At 38.2% G+C, this 22,280-nt stretch overlaps 1 protein-coding gene across 1 annotated transcript in view; it reads left to right on the top strand.

The window, feature by feature from the left end:
• PDE11A (phosphodiesterase 11A) overlaps positions 1 to 22,280 on the top strand; it is a 363,233-nt gene that overhangs the window by 131,694 nt on the left and 209,259 nt on the right. The window contains 2 exon segments of the mRNA XM_025460463.3: positions 2,389 to 2,478; positions 6,248 to 6,388. Coding sequence (XP_025316248.2) covers positions 2,389 to 2,478; positions 6,248 to 6,388 — 231 coding nt within the window.

Genomic DNA, 22,280 nt, shown 5'->3' with positions numbered 1-22,280 from the left:
ATGATTATTTCTTGAATAAAATGTGAGCATATTTATTGAATTCTTTGTTTTCTCCAGCAAGTAGAATGTTACACTCATGGGTGTTTCTACTTATTAGTATCACCAAATATTAGAACTAAAAAAGATGAGAGAGATTAGCCAGTGAAATGTGGCATTTTATAGATAAGGAAATAGGTTCAGAAAGGTTAAACGACTTGTTGGCTTTCACACAGAACAGCCATGTAAAGGACAATAGTCATCTAATTTAAAATTCACATTCTTTTTAATTATACACAATGCTTGGAGCTCAATAAATATTGGTATTACAAATGAATTGAAACAAGCCTATGATATATTAGAAAACATTTCACATATTCATTTGATCTCTCCTACCTACCTGCTTAACCTATAAACTATATTAAACGTGGCCTCTGAAGGCAAATAAATACAGGAAGGGAGGAAGAAAGGAGGGGGGAGGGAAGAAGGGAAAAAGGAAGGAAAGAAAGAAGGAAGGAAAAGAAGGAAAGTAAAATAACCCGTATCTCCTTCTCCCCCCCACCTCCATCATAGTCACTGTCTCCACAGCAGGTAAAAAACAGGAAACTACAAGAAAAGTGCTTTCTATGTGTGTAGGTGATGTTGAAAGTGATCCCATTCTGGCTAAAGGCAGAGAAATTCTGGCAGATTATCTGGCAGCTTTATGTCAACAGCTTTATCCGGGCTTATCAACAAACTTCCTAAGGCATGAGGAGGAGGAGTAAGGAAGGGGAATGAGGGAGTGACAGAAATAGCATCTCGTTCTAGAAGGCAGCATGTTGTAAGGAATGATCTTCAGTTGTAGAATAAGATGACCTGAGTTCCTGCGTGAGTTTGAGCAAGTTACTGAATTTCCTGATCTCTGAAATGTAAAGTCTCTCCATGAGAAGTTGATATGCTTTTCAAATGAAGAAATGAAGCAAGAGTGTCTGGCACCTAGTAGGTCCTCATTAAATAGGAGTTTGAATCAAATTCAGTGAAGGAATTTATCCTGGAAAGATGTATAAAAAATCAACTCACTGATTTTATACCTCTGCTTAATACCAATCCCATTGTTTCTCTCTTTTCTGAAAGAGTGGTGTCACAGTGTTAGCTTACACAGCACTGTGCAATACTTTCTGGGACCCGAGGTCAGAGTTGAGGATGCCCAGGTAGCCAAAACAAGATTTGAATAGGAAAGAAATGACAGGCAGTGTGGATTGTCCTTCATCTTCTGTCTTTCTCAAGCCCTCTGTAAAATCACCTCCCACTCTAGGTAATTGTGTTCTGGGTGTCCCAGGGCTCTCATGATGTCCACAGTTCTCGTCCCTCACCTATGGTGAACACTGCACTTCCCTCTTCTGGGCATGTGGGAGCTGCTGTGTTTTGCACCTGCTCGGTTCACAGTACCTCTTCACAGGACATTGTAGTGTGGTATGTGTGTGTGTAAGAGAGAGACAGACAGACAGAGACAGAAAAGGAGACAGAGGGAGGGAGAAAGACTATGGTACAAAACATGCCCTTTTCCTTCTGCTTTGAGAAATCCCAAAGCAATATTACTTGTCACAATGTTCTATGTTGTGAAGAGTTTAGGGAAATTGCTCCTTCGGTTTTTACTTGGGGCATTCTATTTCTCTTTGGAATCAGAGATTCTGGAGATGAATTTGGGTGAGTGTCAGGCAGTACTGAAAATAAGTGATGATGAAGTGTTGAGAAAGTCTTTGTTAGGATCAAGCCTGCCACACGTAGCTATTTCTTTCCATAAAAGTGCTCTCTTAAAGGATCCCCAGCCTTTCCTCAAACAAGCTTCTGTAGGATCATCCCACACATTTGCATACATCCAATTCTGTCAGCAGAACAAGCGCAATTTGAGCTCTTTTATACGAGGCTACTAGGCCTTCTGGGCCCTAAATTCCTACCAGGCCAATCTACCGGGCATACTGAAATTTGTAGCTGACAGAGTGTTGGGGTGAAGGTAAGATCCCTGCTACAGATACACATGTACAAAGAAATTGACTCATAGCCTACTGGCCTCCACATGTGAGTGTGGACACCTGCCTTCAATTCTAGATATATGAGTTCATTCATTTATTCCTTTTTCACTGATCAAAGAAGGGATATACAGATGATTTACAGTTCCCGTATCATAGTCATCATTGTCTGTTGCTTCACTGTAGATGCTCATAAATGTGACTGTCCTTAGTTAAAGCTTGATCAAGACCATCTTATCGCTAACTCTGAAAACTATCCCTTCTAAAGTTAAGATACTAGTATCCATAATTCCATACTCAATTTCTGTGGTTGAAAAGAAAATATTATGGTCAGACCAATGCAGGGAAGATGGAATTTGGTGCAGTAATGTTTTAATGTTCTTAACACTCTCTTTACCCTTAGGTTATGCAGATGTATCTTCCATTTTGTGGAATTGCCATATCTAATGCTCAGCTCTTTGCTGCCTCAAGGAAAGAATATGAACGAAGCAGGGTAAGTAGAAAGAAATGTTATTGACAACTCTCAAAGCTTTCTGACTTTCAAGTGTCTGTGAGTCATCATGTCTTTTAAAAACAGCAGATGATCTTTGAATAATCTAGGAGTCCTTTTTATTTGTTTAATCCTTCAAGTTTATGATAGAAGATACCTTTGAAGCAGTAATTCCAAATGGAAGTGGATACAAATTCTCTGTTGTCTGAGGGAAATAGTACTGGCTTCTTTTAAAAATGAAACTAATTTCACATCTATACTGTAAGGTAGATAGAAGAGGTACTCTTATAGCTTTAAAACAATAACACACTTTAGTAAAAAAAAAAAAATAACACACTTTAGTAATATTTTTATAATTTAGTTTAAGAAGCAAGGTATGCTACAAATAATTTCACTCACCTCATGAATTATGCTTTTGAATTAAAAGTTTTTCTGGAAGAGCATCACAAGATAACTAGACAATAATGCAAACACTTTTATAGGATTATTAAGAGACACAGACAAAGAGGGACTTTCACCAGCTATAGAGGTAAATACTAAAGAAAGACTAAAAAAATGCTAAACTATCAAATAGATATTAAATAATATTAGGCTCATAATACAATAGATACAGGTAGGTATAGATAGGTACAGTAGATAATATGCAAACAAAAAATATAGTATCAGGTAGTGATAAGTGCTATAAAAAATGAAATGAGATGAAGAAGAGATAGAGATTGATCATGGAAGGATAGTTTGGAAAGATATTTCAAAGTATGATCAAGTTCTCTTTAAGATGCTATTTGAACAGAGACCTGAATGAAATAAAGGAGCAAAGCTACACAAAGATCAGGGAAGACCATTCCAAATAGTGGAAATGTCAAGTACAAAAACACAGGAGTCCATGTGCCTGGAGAGCAGAGAAGAAGAACTCAAATAGCCAAAGCAATCCTAAGAAAGAAGGACAAAGCTGTAGGCATCACACTCCCTGATTTCAAACTATATTACAAAGCTATTATAATCCAAACAGTATGGTACTAGCACTAAAAACATATACCAATGGAATAGAATTGAGAGCCCAGAAATAAACCCATGCTTGTACAGTCAATATATATCTGACAGGGAGCCAAGCATACCTAATGGAGAAAAGATATTTTTTTCATAAATGGTGTTGAGAAAACTGGGTATTCAAATGAGCAAGACTGAAATTGGACCCATGTTTTACACCACTCACAAAAATTAACTTGAAATGGATTAAAGTTATAACTGTAAGACATGAGACTGAAACTTCTAGAAGAAAGCATAGGGGAAAAGCTTCAACGATTTTTTTTGGATCTGATACAAACTCCCAAGAACAAACTAGTGGGACCATATCAAATGAAAAATCTTTTGCACAGCAAAGGAAACCATCAACAAAATGAAGAAGCCACCTATGGAATGGGAGAAGATATTTGCAAGTTGTAATTATATGAGGAGATGGATGTGTTAACTCACCTTGTTGTAGTAATCATTTCACAGCACGTGCATGTGTCAAATTATCATATTTTATACCTTAAACTTACACAACGGTATATGTCAATCAGATCTTAATAGAGCTAGGAACAAAAGAAATAATACGACTGGGACTAGAGCAGTGAGAAGTGAGAGATTGCCCCCAACATTAGTGGTGAAATATATGAAGCTTATTGATGTGGAAAATGAGTGAAAATGACTTTTGGCTTGTACAGCTGGCAAGTAAGTAGTTGGGTACAGGAGTCTAAAGTTTTGGTGAGATGTCAGGACTTAGACTCATATTTGGAACTGTGAATATATAGATGGTATTTAAAAGTAGAGTACCAGATTGATCAATCTGGGGGAGAATATGTGGGTGTGAGAAGGGAAGAGGTCCAAGGATGAACCCAGGAGCAAAAGAAGGTAGTAGAAGAAGGAGGGGGCCAAATATAAGGGAAGTCAAGAAATGGAATATTCAGTTTTGTGAAGAGCCTCCAATGTCTGTTGAATTGCCTATCATCCTAGATTTTCTTCTCTTTTTTCTCCCATTGTGGAGCTAGTCTGTATTGTTATTTGTGAAACTTTTATCACTTGTTAGGAAAGCAGCAATTTTTAATTAGAAACAGTAAAATTACTATGATGTGATTTGTCAGTGCAAGACTCAAGGCACAATTAGTTTTTCCTTTGAGATAAATGTTCTTGTATATGGGTCCCAGAGGCCCTATCCACAGAGTCACAACAAATTGAAAAGTTAAATAATTGTTCAGTTAATATGATCCATCTGAAGAAATAGTCTGGATGATTAAGGAAATAATGTTTTCCCCCTTAATAACAGGGAATTGTGTTGGTAATTATTCAGACAATTGCCTCATTTTTAATGTTATATTTAAATATGAAATTATTGCACATTGACTTCCTACAGCAATTTGCTGTCCAGATGCCAGACAGCCAGGATATGCTCAAACTTTTTTCACCTCCTGGTGTTTCTCTGCTCCATGATCAGAGAGCCACCCAGGGCCCTTAGCTGTACTCACAAGCTCTCTTTAGAGAAAATGCTACCAAGGATATTTGCTCCTCTTTTAGATGCTCAGTGAACTAGACTCATTTCATGGATCCCTTAACTCATTCAAATGCTTTTCTACCTGAATAGACTCTGAGAAGAAATTTTCACATGTTTCTAACAGTTTCAGGACAAATCAAATTCATTACTGAAGTTGAAAATTGGTCATAACCCTGGGATGATCATCAACACCATTTATCTGAATAGATGTGAATATGAAACCCCACAAAATCCTTTTGTGAGAGGTCAGACCTGAGAGTGTACATCTTATTAAGTCCTATTGAACAAAGCACCCTCTGGCCAATTCACTGGCTATGTAATTTTCTGATTGCTCCCTGCTAGAAGCATAATATCTACTACCTGTACATAGCCCACTATTCTGAAATCTCTGGAAAGAGCCATGTAATTAAAAATGCCAAGTAAATATTGTCTCAATGCAAAAATTGCAAGCCAACTTAGCTGGATAAAATGACAGGATATTACAATTTGATTTTTAAGTGAGTGTGCAGTTTTCAAGTTAGAATTCTAAGGGTTTTTTTTCTTTAATTTGTGTGCTTTTCATTCTGTTGTTTTAACAGAAATTTTAATGGTATTTTCTTTCCTCAGATATATTTTAGTATTTGTGTTTTCCTGAATAGGTGAGATGAAGCAATACTTTTTGTGTAGAGGGATTAATGGGGAGTTTATATTTTTTTGGAAGGCTCTGAAGCTTAATTAGCATTCACCCTATAATTCTTACAGAGCTCTATGAGAAATATGTATTAGGGAAAATAAGTCTCAAGTTCGACCATGAACCTATTTCTTCCTGAGGGTGAGGAAGAGCTGCTTTGTAATTTTCTGAAATAAATGTGCTTTGGATAGAATCCATAATTTATAAAATGTTGGGTTTATACCTAGTCACATTGCAGAAAAACTACTGTGGAGTGGGAGTGAGGGAGAAGCCTAGAGCTATAGTGGACTAAATGGAATTGTGCAGTCATTAGCTACTCAGGAGATAGCCCTATAGCTATATGTGGGATTTATATGGGATTGTATGGATTGGCACTATTCTCAAGTTGTGTTTTTCAGTTCAAAACTGTGTTGTAAAACAATATGTCAAAATAATCATCAATGTTTTAAAAATTAGCCACACTAAAATACTTATATTTTATTATAGCAAAGACTAAATGGACTATTGAGAGGGAAAAAATGTTTTTATTCAGTCCTATACCCACCTAAATATATCCATTTCATCTTTCCTAGGCTTTGCTAGAGGTTGTTAATGACCTCTTTGAAGAACAGACTGACCTGGAGAAAATTGTCAAGAAAATAATGCATCGGGCCCAAACTCTGTTGAAATGTGAACGCTGTTCTGTTTTACTCCTCGAAGACATTGAATCACCAGTAAGTCATTTTTTTACCTGTTACATAGAGTTGAAGACTGTATTAAGGGACTAAAAGTTTACTTTATTTGTAATTTATTTTGTGAAATCATTGCTTGAACCACTCTTCATGACTCTTCCCACCATGAGGTCACTTTTTCTAAAATTAAAGTTTTTAAAATTTCTTTTACATGAATTTTCAGTATTGTTTTGCTGTCACCTTAGAAACATAGACTCTTGCTTTGATGGGGACATTAGAGAGCTATCCCAGCCCTGAGTATTCACAGATGAGAGAACTGAGGGATAAGACAGTTTGTCCACTGTCACCCAGCTGAATAGACATTAGCTCAAGTGCCAGGCTCCCATCATATTTACCCGCATGAGGAAGGCCCTTGGCATCTGTGGGTGAAGATGGCAGTCCAGACAGTGCTCCACAGCTCTCTTACGAGGAGGAAGCAGACAAATGCTGGAGAAGCAGTGCCCTTTGCTTTGGGAGCTCAGCCAGATAGTACTTGAGCTGAGTGGAGTGGCAAGCCTCTGCTGGGCTCTGCTTTGCAGTGAAGGTTTGAAGTGCAGTTTCCAAGTTCTTTTTCTGCTGCTTTAGAGCTGGGGACGCTTCCACAGGTGGAGGAGGCTCCTTGCCTCTTCACCACAGGGGTCCCTTTGACTCCCAAGGCAGGCATCCAGCTAGTTCAAGACCTCCGATCTGTAGCACCTTGGCTTTCAGGTTTCTGTTAAGCCCTTCACCTCTTTGGGGGAAGTCCTTGGGTAAATGCACAACAGTACTGAAAATAATGATCATCATCAGTCTAACTCCTTGAAAGTTAAATGTCTAAACCCTTAGCAGCAATTTAATATATTTACTGTGAACTGTCTTCAAACACCAAGAATTGTCTAGCTCCTTAAGGACTATTTTAATATGGCAGAGGAGGGTATTTCACTGTACTTTACTTAGATAAGATTATTGTCTTTGCCTTAGGTTTGTTTTCCTCAAAGAGTAAGAACCTTAGGGTAAATTTTGGAGATTTAATAATAGGTATCATAAAACTTACAACATGAAGTTTTTAAAAATCTATAAAGGTTTAAAATGTTTAGGAGTGTTTGCCCCTATTTTAGCAGAGGTTGGCATTATTTCTACTTCAGCAGGTGTGGTTTAAATAAGCAAAGCTTTGCCATTATCCTGTGATTATGTAAAACTCAGTGGAACCCTGGGAGGAATCCCCCTGCCCTGCAATAGCCCCTATTTGTGGAATGCTTCTGGATGTTGTATGAAGTACTAGAGTTCATTTCATTCTCCCTCATCCTTATGAAATAGGTATTGTTATCATTCTCACTTTATGGAGGAAATGAGGCTCAGAGAGTTGAGTGACTTGCTAGAGTCACCCCCATGGCCTGACTCTAAAGCCCCAGAGAGGAATGGGGAGGGGTGGAGGTGCTCACTGGTGCGGGCAGGCTGTAGGCACTCACTAAGCAAGGGTGCGAAGAGGCAGCTGTTGGGGCTTCAGCTGCCAGGATCCCTGATCCCAGGTTCCTGTGAGGGCAAGTGGCTGGAGGGCCAGGTGGAATCAGAACCGGGACGAGTGGGCTGTTTGCTTAGTTGTAAACAGATATAAAAATAATTTGAACCAGTTCAGGATAGCCATACTTGATAATCTTTTAATAGGGACTAGTTTTTATCCTGTGACGTTCCTCTTTGGCACATCAAATGAAAAAGTACAGATGACAGAAGTGGATATGGAAGGTGGGAGCAGAGCTGTAGAGAAGAGTAGGAACAATATCACCTAATGGTATAAAGTACATGAGTGCTTGGAGTGGGGGAAATAGAAACCACTATCTAGAGTGGGTGATACCAGCATTAAAGATGTTGACATATTACTGAAAGCTAAAAAGACCTTTTTGCTAGCACAGCTGAAAATTCTAAGATGGTATAGTGGTGTTAGAGCAGAAAATTCCAGGCCAGTCTTCCCTGTCTCTTCTCTTTGCCTATGAGTGAGGATGAGCTCCTCTCACCTAGAGGGCTGAGGTCTAGAGGTAAAAGTCAGCCATGTGCAGGGACATCTGGGTGGCTAAGTGGTTGAGCATCTGCCTAAGGCTCAGGTTATGATTCCAGGGTCTGGGGATCGAGTCCCAGTGTAGGACCCCCAGTGGGGAACCTGCTTCCCCCTATGTCTGTGTCTCTCATGAATAGATAAATAAAATCTTAAAAAAAAAAAGTCAGCCATGTGCAAAAAAAGGAGCCCAATCTGCTTGGTACCATTTTAGAAGCTGTAAAGAGTTTTTGGCAAGACCAGTGCCTTGCTGTGGGAAGGCTGAGGGTGGGAGTGAGGTTAAATACATGTGGGTCACCATGTAGGAAAACCATCAGTGCCATGCTCTCCTTTAGCACACTTCCCACTAAAGATTTCTCAAAACATCAGACTTATCCTGACTGTGTAGTAGCAGTTGTAGGAAGGAGACCAGACACAGTCATGCCAAGTATGGGAGGAGAAACCAAATGAACAGGATATGAGAAGCTGAAATCTGGTGCTGCACAGTTCAACAAACAGAAGCAAGGACTGTACACTCAGGGCTCCTGAGGTGTGCCTCTCCCAACAAGTATCCTGGTGGCGAGGAATATTTTAACTTTAATATGCGAAATTTATACATTTCCTTTTTGATTTGTGCTTTAAGAATTCTGTTTGAAAATTTTTTATCTGCCTCCATCTTATAATGACATTCTCTTATATTTTCTTTAACCCATCTGGTCTTTAAGGTCTTTGTATCCATCCAGAATTTATTTTTTGCATAGGGTATAAGACTGGATATGTGTAATCAATGGTGTCAGAACCATTTCCCCCAACTATGTAATGCCACTTCTGTATTATTGAGTTTCCCTATATACCTGGCTCTGTTTCTGAGCTCACTAATCTATTTCTATACCAGTACCATACTGTCTCAGTTTCTATAATTTGATAATACACTTTGATATCTGATAGAACAAGCCCTCAATGCTGTTCTCCTTTAAAATTGGCCTGCTTATTATTGGCCTATTGCTCTCTCATAGAAATTTTAAGAGCCATTTATCAAGTTCCATGAGAAATTCTGTATAGACTTTAATTGAAATTGCTTTAATTTATACATCAATTTGAGCAATCTCTGCAATAATAGAATAAATAAGGGAAAATGGCTTAAATAATAGGAACACATATGTTACGTGAGATGAAGTCTGTAGGAGGTGGTTCTGGGATGGTGGAGTAGCCCAGTGATGCAATCAAGAACCTGGCTCTGTCCACTTTCTGTTTGTGTCTCACTGCTTGGCTGCCTTTCATCCTTGTGGTCCAGGAAGCTGGCACAGCTCTAGGTAGTGTGTCCTCATGGAACTGTGCCCCAGGGGAGGAAGAAAGGAAAACTTTTGTTCATATGTCTCTCTTTTTCTCAGGGAAGAAAGTCTTTTCCAAAAGAGTTCTTTTCTAGCTGACTTTCCCTCAGGATCCATTGGTCAAGAATGAGATATTGCTCAAATCATTCATATTCTTAATATTTTTCTCATCTTCACCTCTCATTCTTGATACAAGTGGGTTCAAGTGTTCAGTGTAACTGAGATTTATCAGTATATTCTTATCCAATTCTGTAAGTCATTGATTTAGTTTTGTTAATATTTGTCATGTGTTTCTGAGTTTGAGATAGGAGCTCATTTTGTTTTTGTTTTGTTTTGTTTTTTATATTTATTTTTTATTGGTGTTCAATTTGCCGACATATAGAATAACACCCAGTGCTCATCCCGTCAAGTGGCCCCCTCAGTGCCCGTCACCCAGTCACCCCTACCCCCCGCCCACCTCCCCTTCCACCACCCCTAGTTTGTTTCCCAGAGTTAGGAGTCTCTCATGTTCTGTCTCCCTTTCTGATATTTCCCACTCATTTTTTTCTCCTTTCCCCTTTATCCCCTTTCACTATTTTTTATATTCCCCAAATGAATGAGACCATATAATGTTTGTCCTTCTCCGATTGACTTATTTCACTCAGCACAATACCCTCCAGTTCCATCCACGTCAAAGCAAATGGTGTGTATTTGTCATTTCTAATGGCTGAGGAATATTCCATTGTATACATAAACCACATCTTTTTTATCCATTCATCTTTCGATGGACACCGAGGCTCCTTCCACAGTTTGGCTATTTGGACATTGCTGCTAGAAACATGGGGGTGCAGGTGTAGGAGCTCATTTTGATGGAAGTGTTTTGTTTGTGTCTTTTTATTATTATTATTATTCTCTCTTGTACTCTTCCCTCCCTATTTAATAGTTTGTGCCATTCCTAGGCCCCTAGTCAAGAACCAGGTCTTAAGTTGGGTCTCCTGCTATGTAGTAATATAACACTAAGCCAGAGCAGCATGGTTCAGTTTCTGAGGGTGAAGCTACATCACCTCTTTCAAGGGAACATTTTTAGTCCCCAAACCCCAGTAGAAGGTGAAATTCTGATCATTGCCACCTGCCTGTTTCTGGACTTGGAGGAGCACAGTAAGCCTATGTCTTCAAGCTTGACTCTCTAGAGAGCTTTTCCTTTTTATATTCTCTGCTATCCTGCCTTTCTCTCTCTCTCTCTCTTTCTCTCTCTCTGTTTTTTAACCTCTAGATGTCTTTAAGATTTTGTCTTTCTGTATTTTATCAATCTTTGCTCTGTTTTTGGAAGAGAACGGATGTGTCAAAACATTAACTTATAGCATCATCTCAACTAGCATTCCATATGCTACTTTTTACAATTGGCGGGGGATGGGGGGGTGGGGAGGCATCATTTCAGGAAAAAAAATCTGCTGGAAGTTTCCTTCCTTTAAAAATAACTTTTGCTTTTTTCTATTTTATTAGAATCATTCCTTGAGACAAAACATCTGATTATTGCCTTGTGATTTGAATATTTAAAAAGCTGGTTACTGCAGATGTATGGTATTTCCTGGCCTTTCTTCATCTGAGGGGAAGAGAAAGAAAAGAAACTGAAATCTAGTTACTGAAGCTTTGATTCATCAAACTCTTAATTCAGTTATTAGAGACTGCCTTCATGGTCTTTAAACTGAACAGGCAGGTGTTAACTGATCTGTTCACTCAGTGGATGCCAAAAATAGAAACAAGGAATGCCTTTCCAGCCTCTCTCCTGCCAAAATTAATATCTTACCCTCTTGTGCTTCCTTTAAGTATTTCAATCAATTTTAAGTGACTATCAATTGTATCTTCTACTAGACTGAAAAAATAGAAAGATTGTTCCATAGCTAGCTACTCTTGATCTTAGGAAATATTTAGTCCCTTGGACTGAATATTCCCTGCATAATGTTACTACATTCCATGGACCTAAGCAATTCCTATCCCTTCTGTGAGCTGCTTTCTAGCTCACGTATTTACTAATATCTCTATTTCTTTCTGTACTTCACCAAGGAAAGCAAGAATGTAGACATTTTCATGGTAAAGTCCTAAGGCACTGTCTTAGCACTAGTGTTTACATATGTTCTCCTTTCTTCTTTTTTTTTTAGAAGTCCAAGATTTTGTTTTATTTTATTTTATTTTTTTAAATTGTGGTTTTAAAATTTTTTTTTATTGGAGTTCAAACTGCCAACATATAGCATAACACCCAGTGCTCATCCCGCCAAGTGCCCCCTCAGTGCCCATCACCGAGTCACCCCAAACCCCCACCCACCTCCTCTTCCACTACCCCTTGTTCATTTCCCAGAGTTAGGTGTCTCTCATGTTCTCCTTTCACGGCTCATCCTAATGGCTGGCAGCTATTGCCTCATGCAGAACTCCATCAAGGACTTCCTAACTCAGCTTATAACCATGATGCTAGTTTCTGGAGCTCACTTCCTAAACCATAAAGCAGGAGCTACACTTACTTTTTTTTTTAATATTTATTTATTTATTTATGATAGACATAGAGAGGGAGAGAGAGAGAGGCAGAGACACAGGAGGAGGGAGAAGCAGGCTCCACGCCGGGAGCCCGATGTGGGACTCTATCCCGGGACTCCAGGATCACGCCCTGGGCCAAAGGCAGGTGCTAAACCGCTGAGCCACCCAGGGATCCCCTACACTTACTTTTTAATATGTTCCTTAACTTCTTGGTTCTTATGTAAATACACATACAATTAAGCTATTAAATTAGATGATGATCTTCCTGAATCCAACACTTGAGAGGAAGAGATGGAGGTAATTTTATCTGATCGTTCTGGAAAAGCCTATAATTCAATCCACTTCATCCTAAGGGATGGCAAAAATTGCTCCAGGCTTTCTTTTCTATTTCACTTTCTTTCCATTTCCTCACTTTTCTTTAACTTGCTTTCTTCCTTTAAGAAAATCAGTGTAAATTCTTTTTGATTTTTGATCCAAGTGCGTTTTCTAGAGTACAAAGTGGCAACTATCTTAAAAAAACTCTAATGATTATCCAAACAATCATTGTTTTATATATATGTATATATATTAATGATGTGAGTATATGTACATATCATTAGTTATTAATATATATTTGTTATATAACTCACTTTATTAATAATTTTATATCAATATATTAACTCATATCATTAATCATTTATATTGTTAAATATGTGTGCATGTGTGTATATATATATATCTCCAACTTCTGAACTTCAGTCCCTACTGCCTATCTCCACCACATCCTGCCCCAAATCTTTACCACTTCTGAAATTTCCTGTTTCAGTTAATAGAATCTCCTGTTTCAGTTAATAGAATCATCATCATGTAGTAAGTAATTCAAGCTAAAAACCACATATTACAGTAGCTTCTAAGTGTTTCTTACCATTTACATGCAATCTTTGTAAGTTCTGTTGCTTTTATGTTGAAACAATTTCTAGCCCCTTCCTCCCACCTCTTCTACCACTGTCTTTACTTGTCTTTTCTAATCTCGTAGCTTCACATTTTCCTCAACTCATTTCTTCAGTTGCAAACAGGGCAATCTTCCTGTCCATCAATTCTTAATACTCCTTCTAGTTCTCTTGTAGAGCATCATCTGCTTCTTCCTTGATTCAGAATATTTGATAACTGTCTGTTGCCCACACAATAAAGTTCAAACTGCCCAACATACACGGTTCACCACTTATGCTCCCAACTTAACTTTCGGCTGTCCTTTCTGGTCTTCAGCCTCATTCTATCCCTTTCTTCCTCCTCTATCCTACCTCCCTATGATCAGCTTCTGCATGTATTTGCTTCTATATCTTTGTACGTATTATTCTTGTGGAAAAAAGATGCACCAGATAGTTAGGAAATAATTTCATCCAGGCTATTGCAATAGGGAGACCATTCATTTCTAAGGAACATCTCAAAGAAAAGGAAAGATGGAAACAGGTCTTATTTTGCTAGGCAGGGTGGTCTTTTGATTCAATTCTGGAACAAAGTGATAGGAGGGACTTCTTCATTATTACTGTTTTTTGGGGGAACCGGGCTCAAGTAAAGTTCAACAGTGTCAACTCTGTACTGGCTATTCTCTGCAAATCCCACCTGCCCCCAACTGTCTGTGAATTTTCTCTCTTTAACTCAGAACCCTTGAAGGCACTTGGGCTTTCTTGCCTACTGGCTTTCAGATGAGTTTGACAAACAAGAGGGGTTAGCAGATTTTTAAAAGTTTTATTTTAGATTTATTTATTTATTTTAAAGATATAGAGAACACAAGCAGGAAGGGCAGAGAGAGAGAAAAAGAGGGAGAGAATATCAAGCAGACTCCACGCTGAGGGCAGGGCCCTACTTGGGGTTCAGTACCATGACCCCAAGATCATGACCCTGAGCCAAAACCAAGAGTCAGATGCTTAACTGACTGCACCACCCAGGCATCCCCAGCAAAAGATTTAAAGACTTAAGGAGAGAGAAATTGGGGATAGTATTCCTCTTGTTCTTTTCTGCCAGTTGTAGAGGTGGCTGGATTTTTCCAAGAATACCTACGATAGTTCTGATGCCTCTAGGACACCAATAAATTTATTTTCCCCTTCTTGCCATCCTTCCTTCTGTCTCTTGCTCTTTGTGACCTTTAGACATGCTCCTTTAGACTGCAGCCTTTCCAAAGTTGCTAGTTCCTGGGTACCTCACCATTTCTTATTGATTTCTTTTAAGTGTGGTTTCTGCCCACACTTCTGTAACTAGTCCCTTTTTTGAATTAGGTTCAGTTAAACCCTTTCGAGTGTTTTCTCTGTTTTTGGCCAAAACTCTGACCTACTTGTCCCTCAACCTGGAAAACTTCCCCCACTATCCAGCCTAGAACATGCCTGCCCACCCTTGAAGACATAATTCACAAAAAGGCTTCTTCAACACCCTCTTCTGTGTGCCTGTAGAATTTTGAATATATATTGTGATGAAATTATACTTTTGTGAACTGTTTACCCCCTCACTATTTTGAGTCCCTCAAAGACAGGACGTGATTTATGCCCCTTGGTATTTCCAGAGCCCATTACAATGCCTGAACACTAATCATTTGATAAATGTTGATTGAGTGAATCAACGATTAGAGTAAATTACTCATCAGTGTAAGTGAGAAATTTATCAAGAAGGATAGCAGTAGATGATCATTTAGTTCAGTCTTTTTCCCAATAGAATAATCCTCTTGTGGAAAAATACAGATTAAGAAAACTAATGGAAAAAAAAAAAAGAAAACTAATGGAAAAAATGGTGATTATTAGATCATTCTTATTTTCTTTTTGGTGGCAGGAGTAGATAGTCCTGAGCACAGTTTTTGTTTTTTTAAGTTGTTTTTAAATTAAAAAAAAAAAAAAAACACAGAGAGAAACCAGACCAACTAGTGCTTGATAAATAGCCAAATCAAAAGACTTCTGTCCATGGAGCTTTTCCAAAGAACAGGCAGAGATGCTTGGGGATATTTTGTTTACTTCACTGTGGCATGTGTACTGCCTTCCCTAGGGTGCAATAATCAGGGCTGATCAACAGCCAGAGGAGCTTGGAACCACTTGTTCAGTTTCATTGACCTATAAACCACTTCTGAGATTTCTCTCGTTAGATTCTTTTTTACTTTGTATGTGAATGTCGGCATTTATTTATTTAATATAGGTTCATTTGGTATATCTATTATAAAATCAGACTTGGATTTAGAGAATAAATTTTTAAAAATTAATGAGGCTGAGAACTATTCAATTGGTCCAAGTCAAGAATAAAGCATAAATTTTATTCTTCTTTTATGCTTTTGTCTGTTTTTTATTGGTCATAGTCTCCACAGTGACACTATATATCCCATTAAATTGCACTGAAATATTTTAGCTGTTTCATTTTTAAACCCAGGTGTCTGACTATAAATAATTTTCTACTTGAATGCATTATATTTTTAATAAATATTTTAAAAACATATAAATTGTTTGAGGCATGGCTGCCTAGAGTTTGGCTTTTCAAACAAAGATACTTTTAAGGGTGAAAAGAGGCACTTTTAATAATTGTCTCAGGATGATAGGCTTAATTAAAGTGAGACAATCCATGACAACTGGGACATATGCATGTCCTCAAGTATATCCCCCAGCCCTTACTGTGGTGCCTAAAATTTCCATCATTACAGTCTTGTTTCAGATGTAAAGATTCTGACTCTAGGAATATGCCTTCTGAATTATAGATAAATTACATAGGAATATGAATACATTAATCTATTATCAGTCATTAAAATTTAGCAAAAAATAACTGGTTAACTTGGTCCAGAGATGGCTCTAGACCAGGAGTCAGCAAACTCTTCTATGAAGGGCCAGCTAGGAAATACTTCAGGCTTTGTGGCCCATATGGTCTCTGTTGGAGCTACTCAACTCTACTGCTAGAGCAAAAGACAGCCACAGGTGACATTTAATTAATGAGTAGGCTCTGTTAAAATGAAACTTTATGAAAACAGGTGGTGGGGCAGATTTGGCCCATAGTCTCCTTTGCCCATCTCTGCTCTAGAGGAATGAGAGGCAAGCAGATCAGTCTGCATTTCCAGAAATGTATTACTTCTCCACTGTTCCTTCTTGCTGGCCTCAACATGGACCAAGTCCCATGGGCATGTTGTCTTTAAGGGCCTAATATTCTGATGACTTTGAGGGTTCATTGGTGGTGAGTCTAATCTCAAATTGCCCTAAATTCAGAAAATCTATAGGAGATGCCACCAGAAGCCCTGGGTTCCCAGCTATATGGTCTAGACTAGGATTTCTGTGATAAATCCATTCTAAAATGGACTTGCAGCCCTTCATAGGTCACCTGGAATCAGACTAACTTTCTACACCTAAGGCTTTTTCTGACCCTTAAGTTTAAAGTTTTTTCCCCTTTAAAATATTATTTAAAAGTTAGAGACCTTATTTATTATTTTTTGATATCTCTCTTTGCTATCCAGTGTACACTACTATGCCTTAGATAATCAATATTAGCCAAAGACAGTCAACATTATTCTCATTTTTTCTGCTAAAGACACAAGAACCTGTGACTTATCACACAAAATACAAAATAAGGGAACATAATCTATAACACTGCCCTTACTTCTGACACTAATTATAAGTTCAAAGGTTTCCAAGATCACCCTCAGTCTCAATAATTTGCTAAAAGGGCTCACAGAACTTACAGAAAGCTGTTATACTCATGGTTATGATTTATTATGGGGAAACATAGATTAAAATCAGCCAAAGGAGAACTATATGGGCAAGGTCCAGGAAGATTCCAAATGTGGAACTTCTAGTTGTCCTCTGTCACCATAGAGTCATGGGTAGCATTAACTTCTCTCAGCAATGATATGTGACAATGTACATGATGAAGTATTACCAACCAGGAAAAGTCACCCAAGACTTGGCATCCAGAGATCTTTATTGACGCTTAATCACCAAAATTTACAATAGCTAACCTCAGTCTCCATTCCCTCCAGAGGTCAAGTGATACCACATGACCCAAAGGTGCACCCCACCCCCGAACCACATTGTTGTGTGGCTCAAATTACATTGTTCTATCTGGCTGGCCCAAGGTCCTCAGGTCAACAAAGATATTTTTTCAAGACTGGACATTCCAGGGGCTTAGAGCTTACCTCTCAGGAACTAAGAGTAAAGGCCAGAGACTTTCTTTGCTAAAGTTAATTCTTTATTACACACAAGGTCAACACTGTGGTTCAAGAACCCAGCATCAGACTTTGGCCGGGATATCATAGACTGGTTTATTGGGGGATATAACTAGTACTCTCCATGATAGAGAGTGATAAAGCTAAAGGATAATCCTTGACTTTCCCTTGACTCATTAAATTGAATTTAGAAAACAAAAACAATAAAATAAAACAAAATATTTGACCCTGTTTTTCTTTATAGCGTATGGTTTATATTGAAATAAAAAGTTCTAACATTTTAGAAAAAAAGTGTTTTTTCCTTTTAGTGGTTTTAAAAGGTCCTCTTTTACATATGAGGAGTTCAAACACATTTCATCAAGAGATTATTTGTTTATCTACTTCTCATTCTAGATCTATAAATTTTATAGCTTTAGAATTCCAGAATTTTCGATTCCATTTCTTTTCTTTCTTTCTTTCTTTCTTTCTTTCTTTCTTTCTTTCTTTCTTTCTTTCTTTCTTTCTTTCTTTCTTTCTTTTTTGATTCCATTTCTTATAAGCACTATCCTTGAGCAGGTTTTTTAAAAAAATTTAAACATTCTTTGAAGATTTTTATTCTCTTTTAATCTCTGGATATTATATTTCCTAGGTTTGTCTTCCTAAGATGTGGAAAGCAGAAGTTCACTTATTATTTTAGGAAGTGGTAGTTTTGAGGAGCCAGGGCAGATGAAGCTCCCTACCACACAGTAAACATCATGCATTCAGAGATTTTTTTTCCCTTTACTTTTCCACATGTAGCCCCAGGCCCTGTGCTACTTGATGTGTACAGGCACTCAGTATCTCTCTGTTGTGTGAAAAAAAACAATTTTCAAAAAGTTAGAAACCTAACCCTTGCAGAAATCTAAAGCAAGCATGTACCAAAATCTTGTTTAACTCATCAAAGAGAGAAATCAAGTGAGGTGGTAAAGTAAATTCTAAAATAGGTACTGAAAGAATGCTAGGATAAGATTGCTAGGTTAGATTTCTAAAATGGTTGCTATCATCCAGGACAATAAAATTGTTAACTATGGGCTTACCTTTACTACTGCACAGAAATCATTTGTATTTCTACTCACATAAAATTCATTTGCATTTCCACCTGAATAAAATTCATTTGTGTGGTGTCAAGCTGTTCTTTGTGGCCTCAATGCCTGTACTCACCTTGCTTGTTTTGAACTTTTACCTAGTTCTTGCCCATTCTGGGTACCCATCCCCTCATGATGACTTTCCCATTTTACCCCTTCCTCTCCATGTTGACCCAGTTACATTCAGATTACCAAAGAGCAGGCTTCTCAAGTGGCACAAGCTACCTTAGCCCTGACCCCAATACAGGTACTTACCATGGGTCCTTGCTCTGCTCTTTCCCTGCCTGCAGTGACCAAACTTTGGGCTTTGGGTGACTTTATGTGGTCCTGTGAGCATACCATGCTCCCCTCTCTAGGAATTTTTTTTTTCCTCTCTAGGATTTGTGATGAATTCTTTAATTTCTCCAAATATAATTTTGGTGGATGTGTCCGAGTGATCCTTAATGACCCCACAAGGGGGGCTTACTCCCTCATATGCAACCCAATTTGCATTACTATCAGTTTTTCAGAAAGTAATATCTATCCTTTTAGAGTTGTAAAGTACTCCAATAAAAAGTAAAAGAGAAACCAAATGAAATATTGTTGGGGAGTTTAATCTCATCTGTCAGGTTAGAAAAATAAAAGCATCTCCTGTTCGAGGGGTGCCTGGGTGGCTCAGTCAGTTAAGCATCTGACTCTTGATTTGGGCTCCAGTCATGATCTCAGAATCATGAGATCCAGCCCTCTGTTGGGCTCTGCACACTGGGCACATACCCTGCGTAAGTTTCTCTCTCCCTCTCCCCCTCCCACTTGCACTCTTTCTCTCTCTCTCTCTAAAAAAAGAAAAAAAAAGTTTTGATTTCCAAATGCAGAAACAATAGTTTATTGGTATTTTGATTAGTTTTATATTAAGCCAAGTATTTTACTTCAAGCTACTTTTAGCCTGTGTTTATTTAAATTCAGGCATTAATGGGTATTCAAAAAATATTTATAGAATTGATAAATAAAGGCAGAGTTTATCTGACTATTCTGACTTTGAAGGAATCACATCCAGATAATTTGGTGTCACAATCTTGCTCCTGTTTATAAAAGCAGTGGTAGTGGGGAAACTGGGGCTATAGAATCAGACTGACATGGTTCAAATCGCAATTCTGTGGTGTGTTGGTTGTATGGTTTCCAGAAAACCACTTAACCCCTCTGAGCCTTAATTTCCCTTCAATAAAGTGGGCATAATAATATTTACCATGCCAGGATATTTTAGTCATTGATACCTATATAAAGGATTGGTCATAATGTATGTGAAATGCCTCATACATATTTGGAGCAAAAAGGGAGAATATGGTTGTCTTAGTTCAGGCTACTATAAGAAATTAATATACAATGGATGGCTTAAAGAACATATATTTCTCACAATGCTGGAGACTGGGAAGTCCAAGATCAAGGCACTAGCAAATCTGATGCCTAGTGCGGGCACTTTTCCTGACTTGTAGATGGCCATCTTCTCATTGTATCCCCAAATAGCAAAGAAAAGGAGAAGAAGCAAGCTCTCTCTGCCTCTTCTTATAAAAGCATCAGTTCCTTATGGGGGGCTTCACCCTCATGACCTAATCACCTCTCAAAGACCCCATCTCCAAATACTATCACATTGAAAATTAGGGTTTCAGCTAATGAATTTGGGGGGACTACAAACATATAGTCCATAGCAACAGCATAAACATGATAAAAATAGGGAAAGAATTTTCTGTCATCTAACAAAATAATGGAAATAAATCACAAATGATGAGAGATCAAAGTAGAGCTAGAGGACTAACTCCCCCTTTTAAAATCTGTGACAATTTTGTATTATGCAAACATAAATGAAATGCTACTACTTTTTACCTTATTATTGTTTTAACTTTAAAAATTATTTGGAGTATAGTTCAAGGGATTTATTATTTGGTGATAGCTTATAGTTTCTTTGTGGCTTGATAGCCTTTTGAGGCCCAAGAATATTGCAAGTGGATGAGGATTCCTCAGTGATTGGTTTCTGTTTAAATCCTCAATTAAGATTAGTGTTCTGGTTATCTTTTCTGTGTAACAAACCCAAAGTTTAGAGGCTTAAATCAATCATATTATGCCCACAGATCTGTGGATCAGAAATTTGGAGAGAGTACCACAAGGAGGATGGCCTGACTCTTTTCAGGATATCTGAGGCCTCACACTGTTGGAAAAACATAGTCAGGGATGACTTAAGGGCTGGGAACTGGAATCATCTGCAGATTTGTTCACTCATATGTCTGACTCCTAGACTGGAAGGACTTAAAGACTGGCTGCTGACCAGAGCATCTACACATGGCCTTTCTATGTGGTTTGCCTCCCTTTCAGCAGAGTGGCCTTAGGGCAGTTGAACCTCTTACATGGTGTCTTGGGGCCACAGACACAAGTATTTCATCAGATGACGCAGAGGGTGTATTGCCTTTTATGACAATCTCAGAAGGTACATCATGTCCATTCTATATACTCTATTGGTCAAAGTGGTCAGAAACCCATTTAGATTCAAGGGGGTGGGAATATAGACCCTACCACTTGGTAGGAGGGTGGCAGGGTCGTATTGTAGTGAAGAGTGTGGGATAGGAGATATTGTTGTGACCATCTTTAGAAAACAAATTTGGCCACAATGAATGATTTTGTAGAGGCTTAGTTCACACTGGAATATGAAATGAAATGTGTGCTCTAGTTGTCAAGGGCATTTTCTTGCAGTTGGTCTACTGTGACTCCCCTGCATTTGGCTAGTCACACACAATTTTCTTTGTGATGGGCTTCTCTTTTCTTTTATCCTTTTCCTAATGTTGCATTTTCTTAGTTTGGGTTCATTACCTCACTGATAAAGCTGTTTTAATATTTAATCTATTCCCAGTTTCCAAATCATTTTCTCAGGTGCCCATCAATTCCTCATAAGTGGTTAATTTAAAAGGCCTTTGAAGCATGACTGCATCCAGCTAAGGCAAATATAAATGTCAACCTTGGAAGCATCCAGTGACATTCAGATGACTCCTTTCAGTGTAAGGGCCTCATTTTTCTATCATGTGGTATAGTTTGTCAAAAGAGGACCAGAAATGGTGCTTTTCCTACTCAACATTTTTAATGTTGTTGAAAGAACTGGCACTCTAGAATCAAGCAGACATGCTTTGATCCCAGGTGCCCCATTTAGTTGTGTGAAATTGAGCAAGTTTCTTAAAAATTATGGGTTAGTTTCCTCATCTATACACTGAGAATAAAAATCCCTGCTTTATAGAGCTGTACTAAGGAACTTAAATAGTCCAAGAAGCTTCTGATGTAGAGCCTGGAGTATAATAAGAACTCAATAGCTAATAATAAGAAAAACTATCTTTACACTTTCTGTGTCCAAACTTTTCTTTCAGAGTAGTAAGCTTGATCGTGTTCTTGCACTGAATATTCTGGTTTCACAAGATGAGTGAGGAAGTATCCACACCAGGGATGATCCTTGAAGAAGATGGTTTTCTCTTCTTTACCCTTGGAGCAGGAAGTGGGAGGGCAGGTGTCAACAAAATGTTCACCTGAGAACAATGATAAACCAGGGAAGACGACTGGGGTCAATGGAGGGCATCCTTTTCAAGGTTTTGTCTCTACCTTCTTCTCCAAAGGACAATAAAAATTTTTAAATGTTTTCAAATGAGATGTCCCTTGGCAAGATTGCCACAAAATAGTATACTCCTCATTGTAAATACATAACACAATAAATTTTCCCCCCAATGTTTGTTTGTTTTTGTTTCTTAAATTCCACATATGAGTGGGAAAAAGGAGAGGC

The sequence above is a fragment of the Canis lupus genome, chromosome 36 (genome assembly GCF_003254725.2).
Source record: "Canis lupus dingo isolate Sandy chromosome 36, ASM325472v2, whole genome shotgun sequence".
NCBI classification, from domain to species: Eukaryota; Metazoa; Chordata; class Mammalia; order Carnivora; family Canidae; genus Canis; species Canis lupus.
The sequence above is the reverse complement of the archived record's forward strand: the minus strand, read 5'-3'. Positions and strand labels throughout refer to the sequence as shown.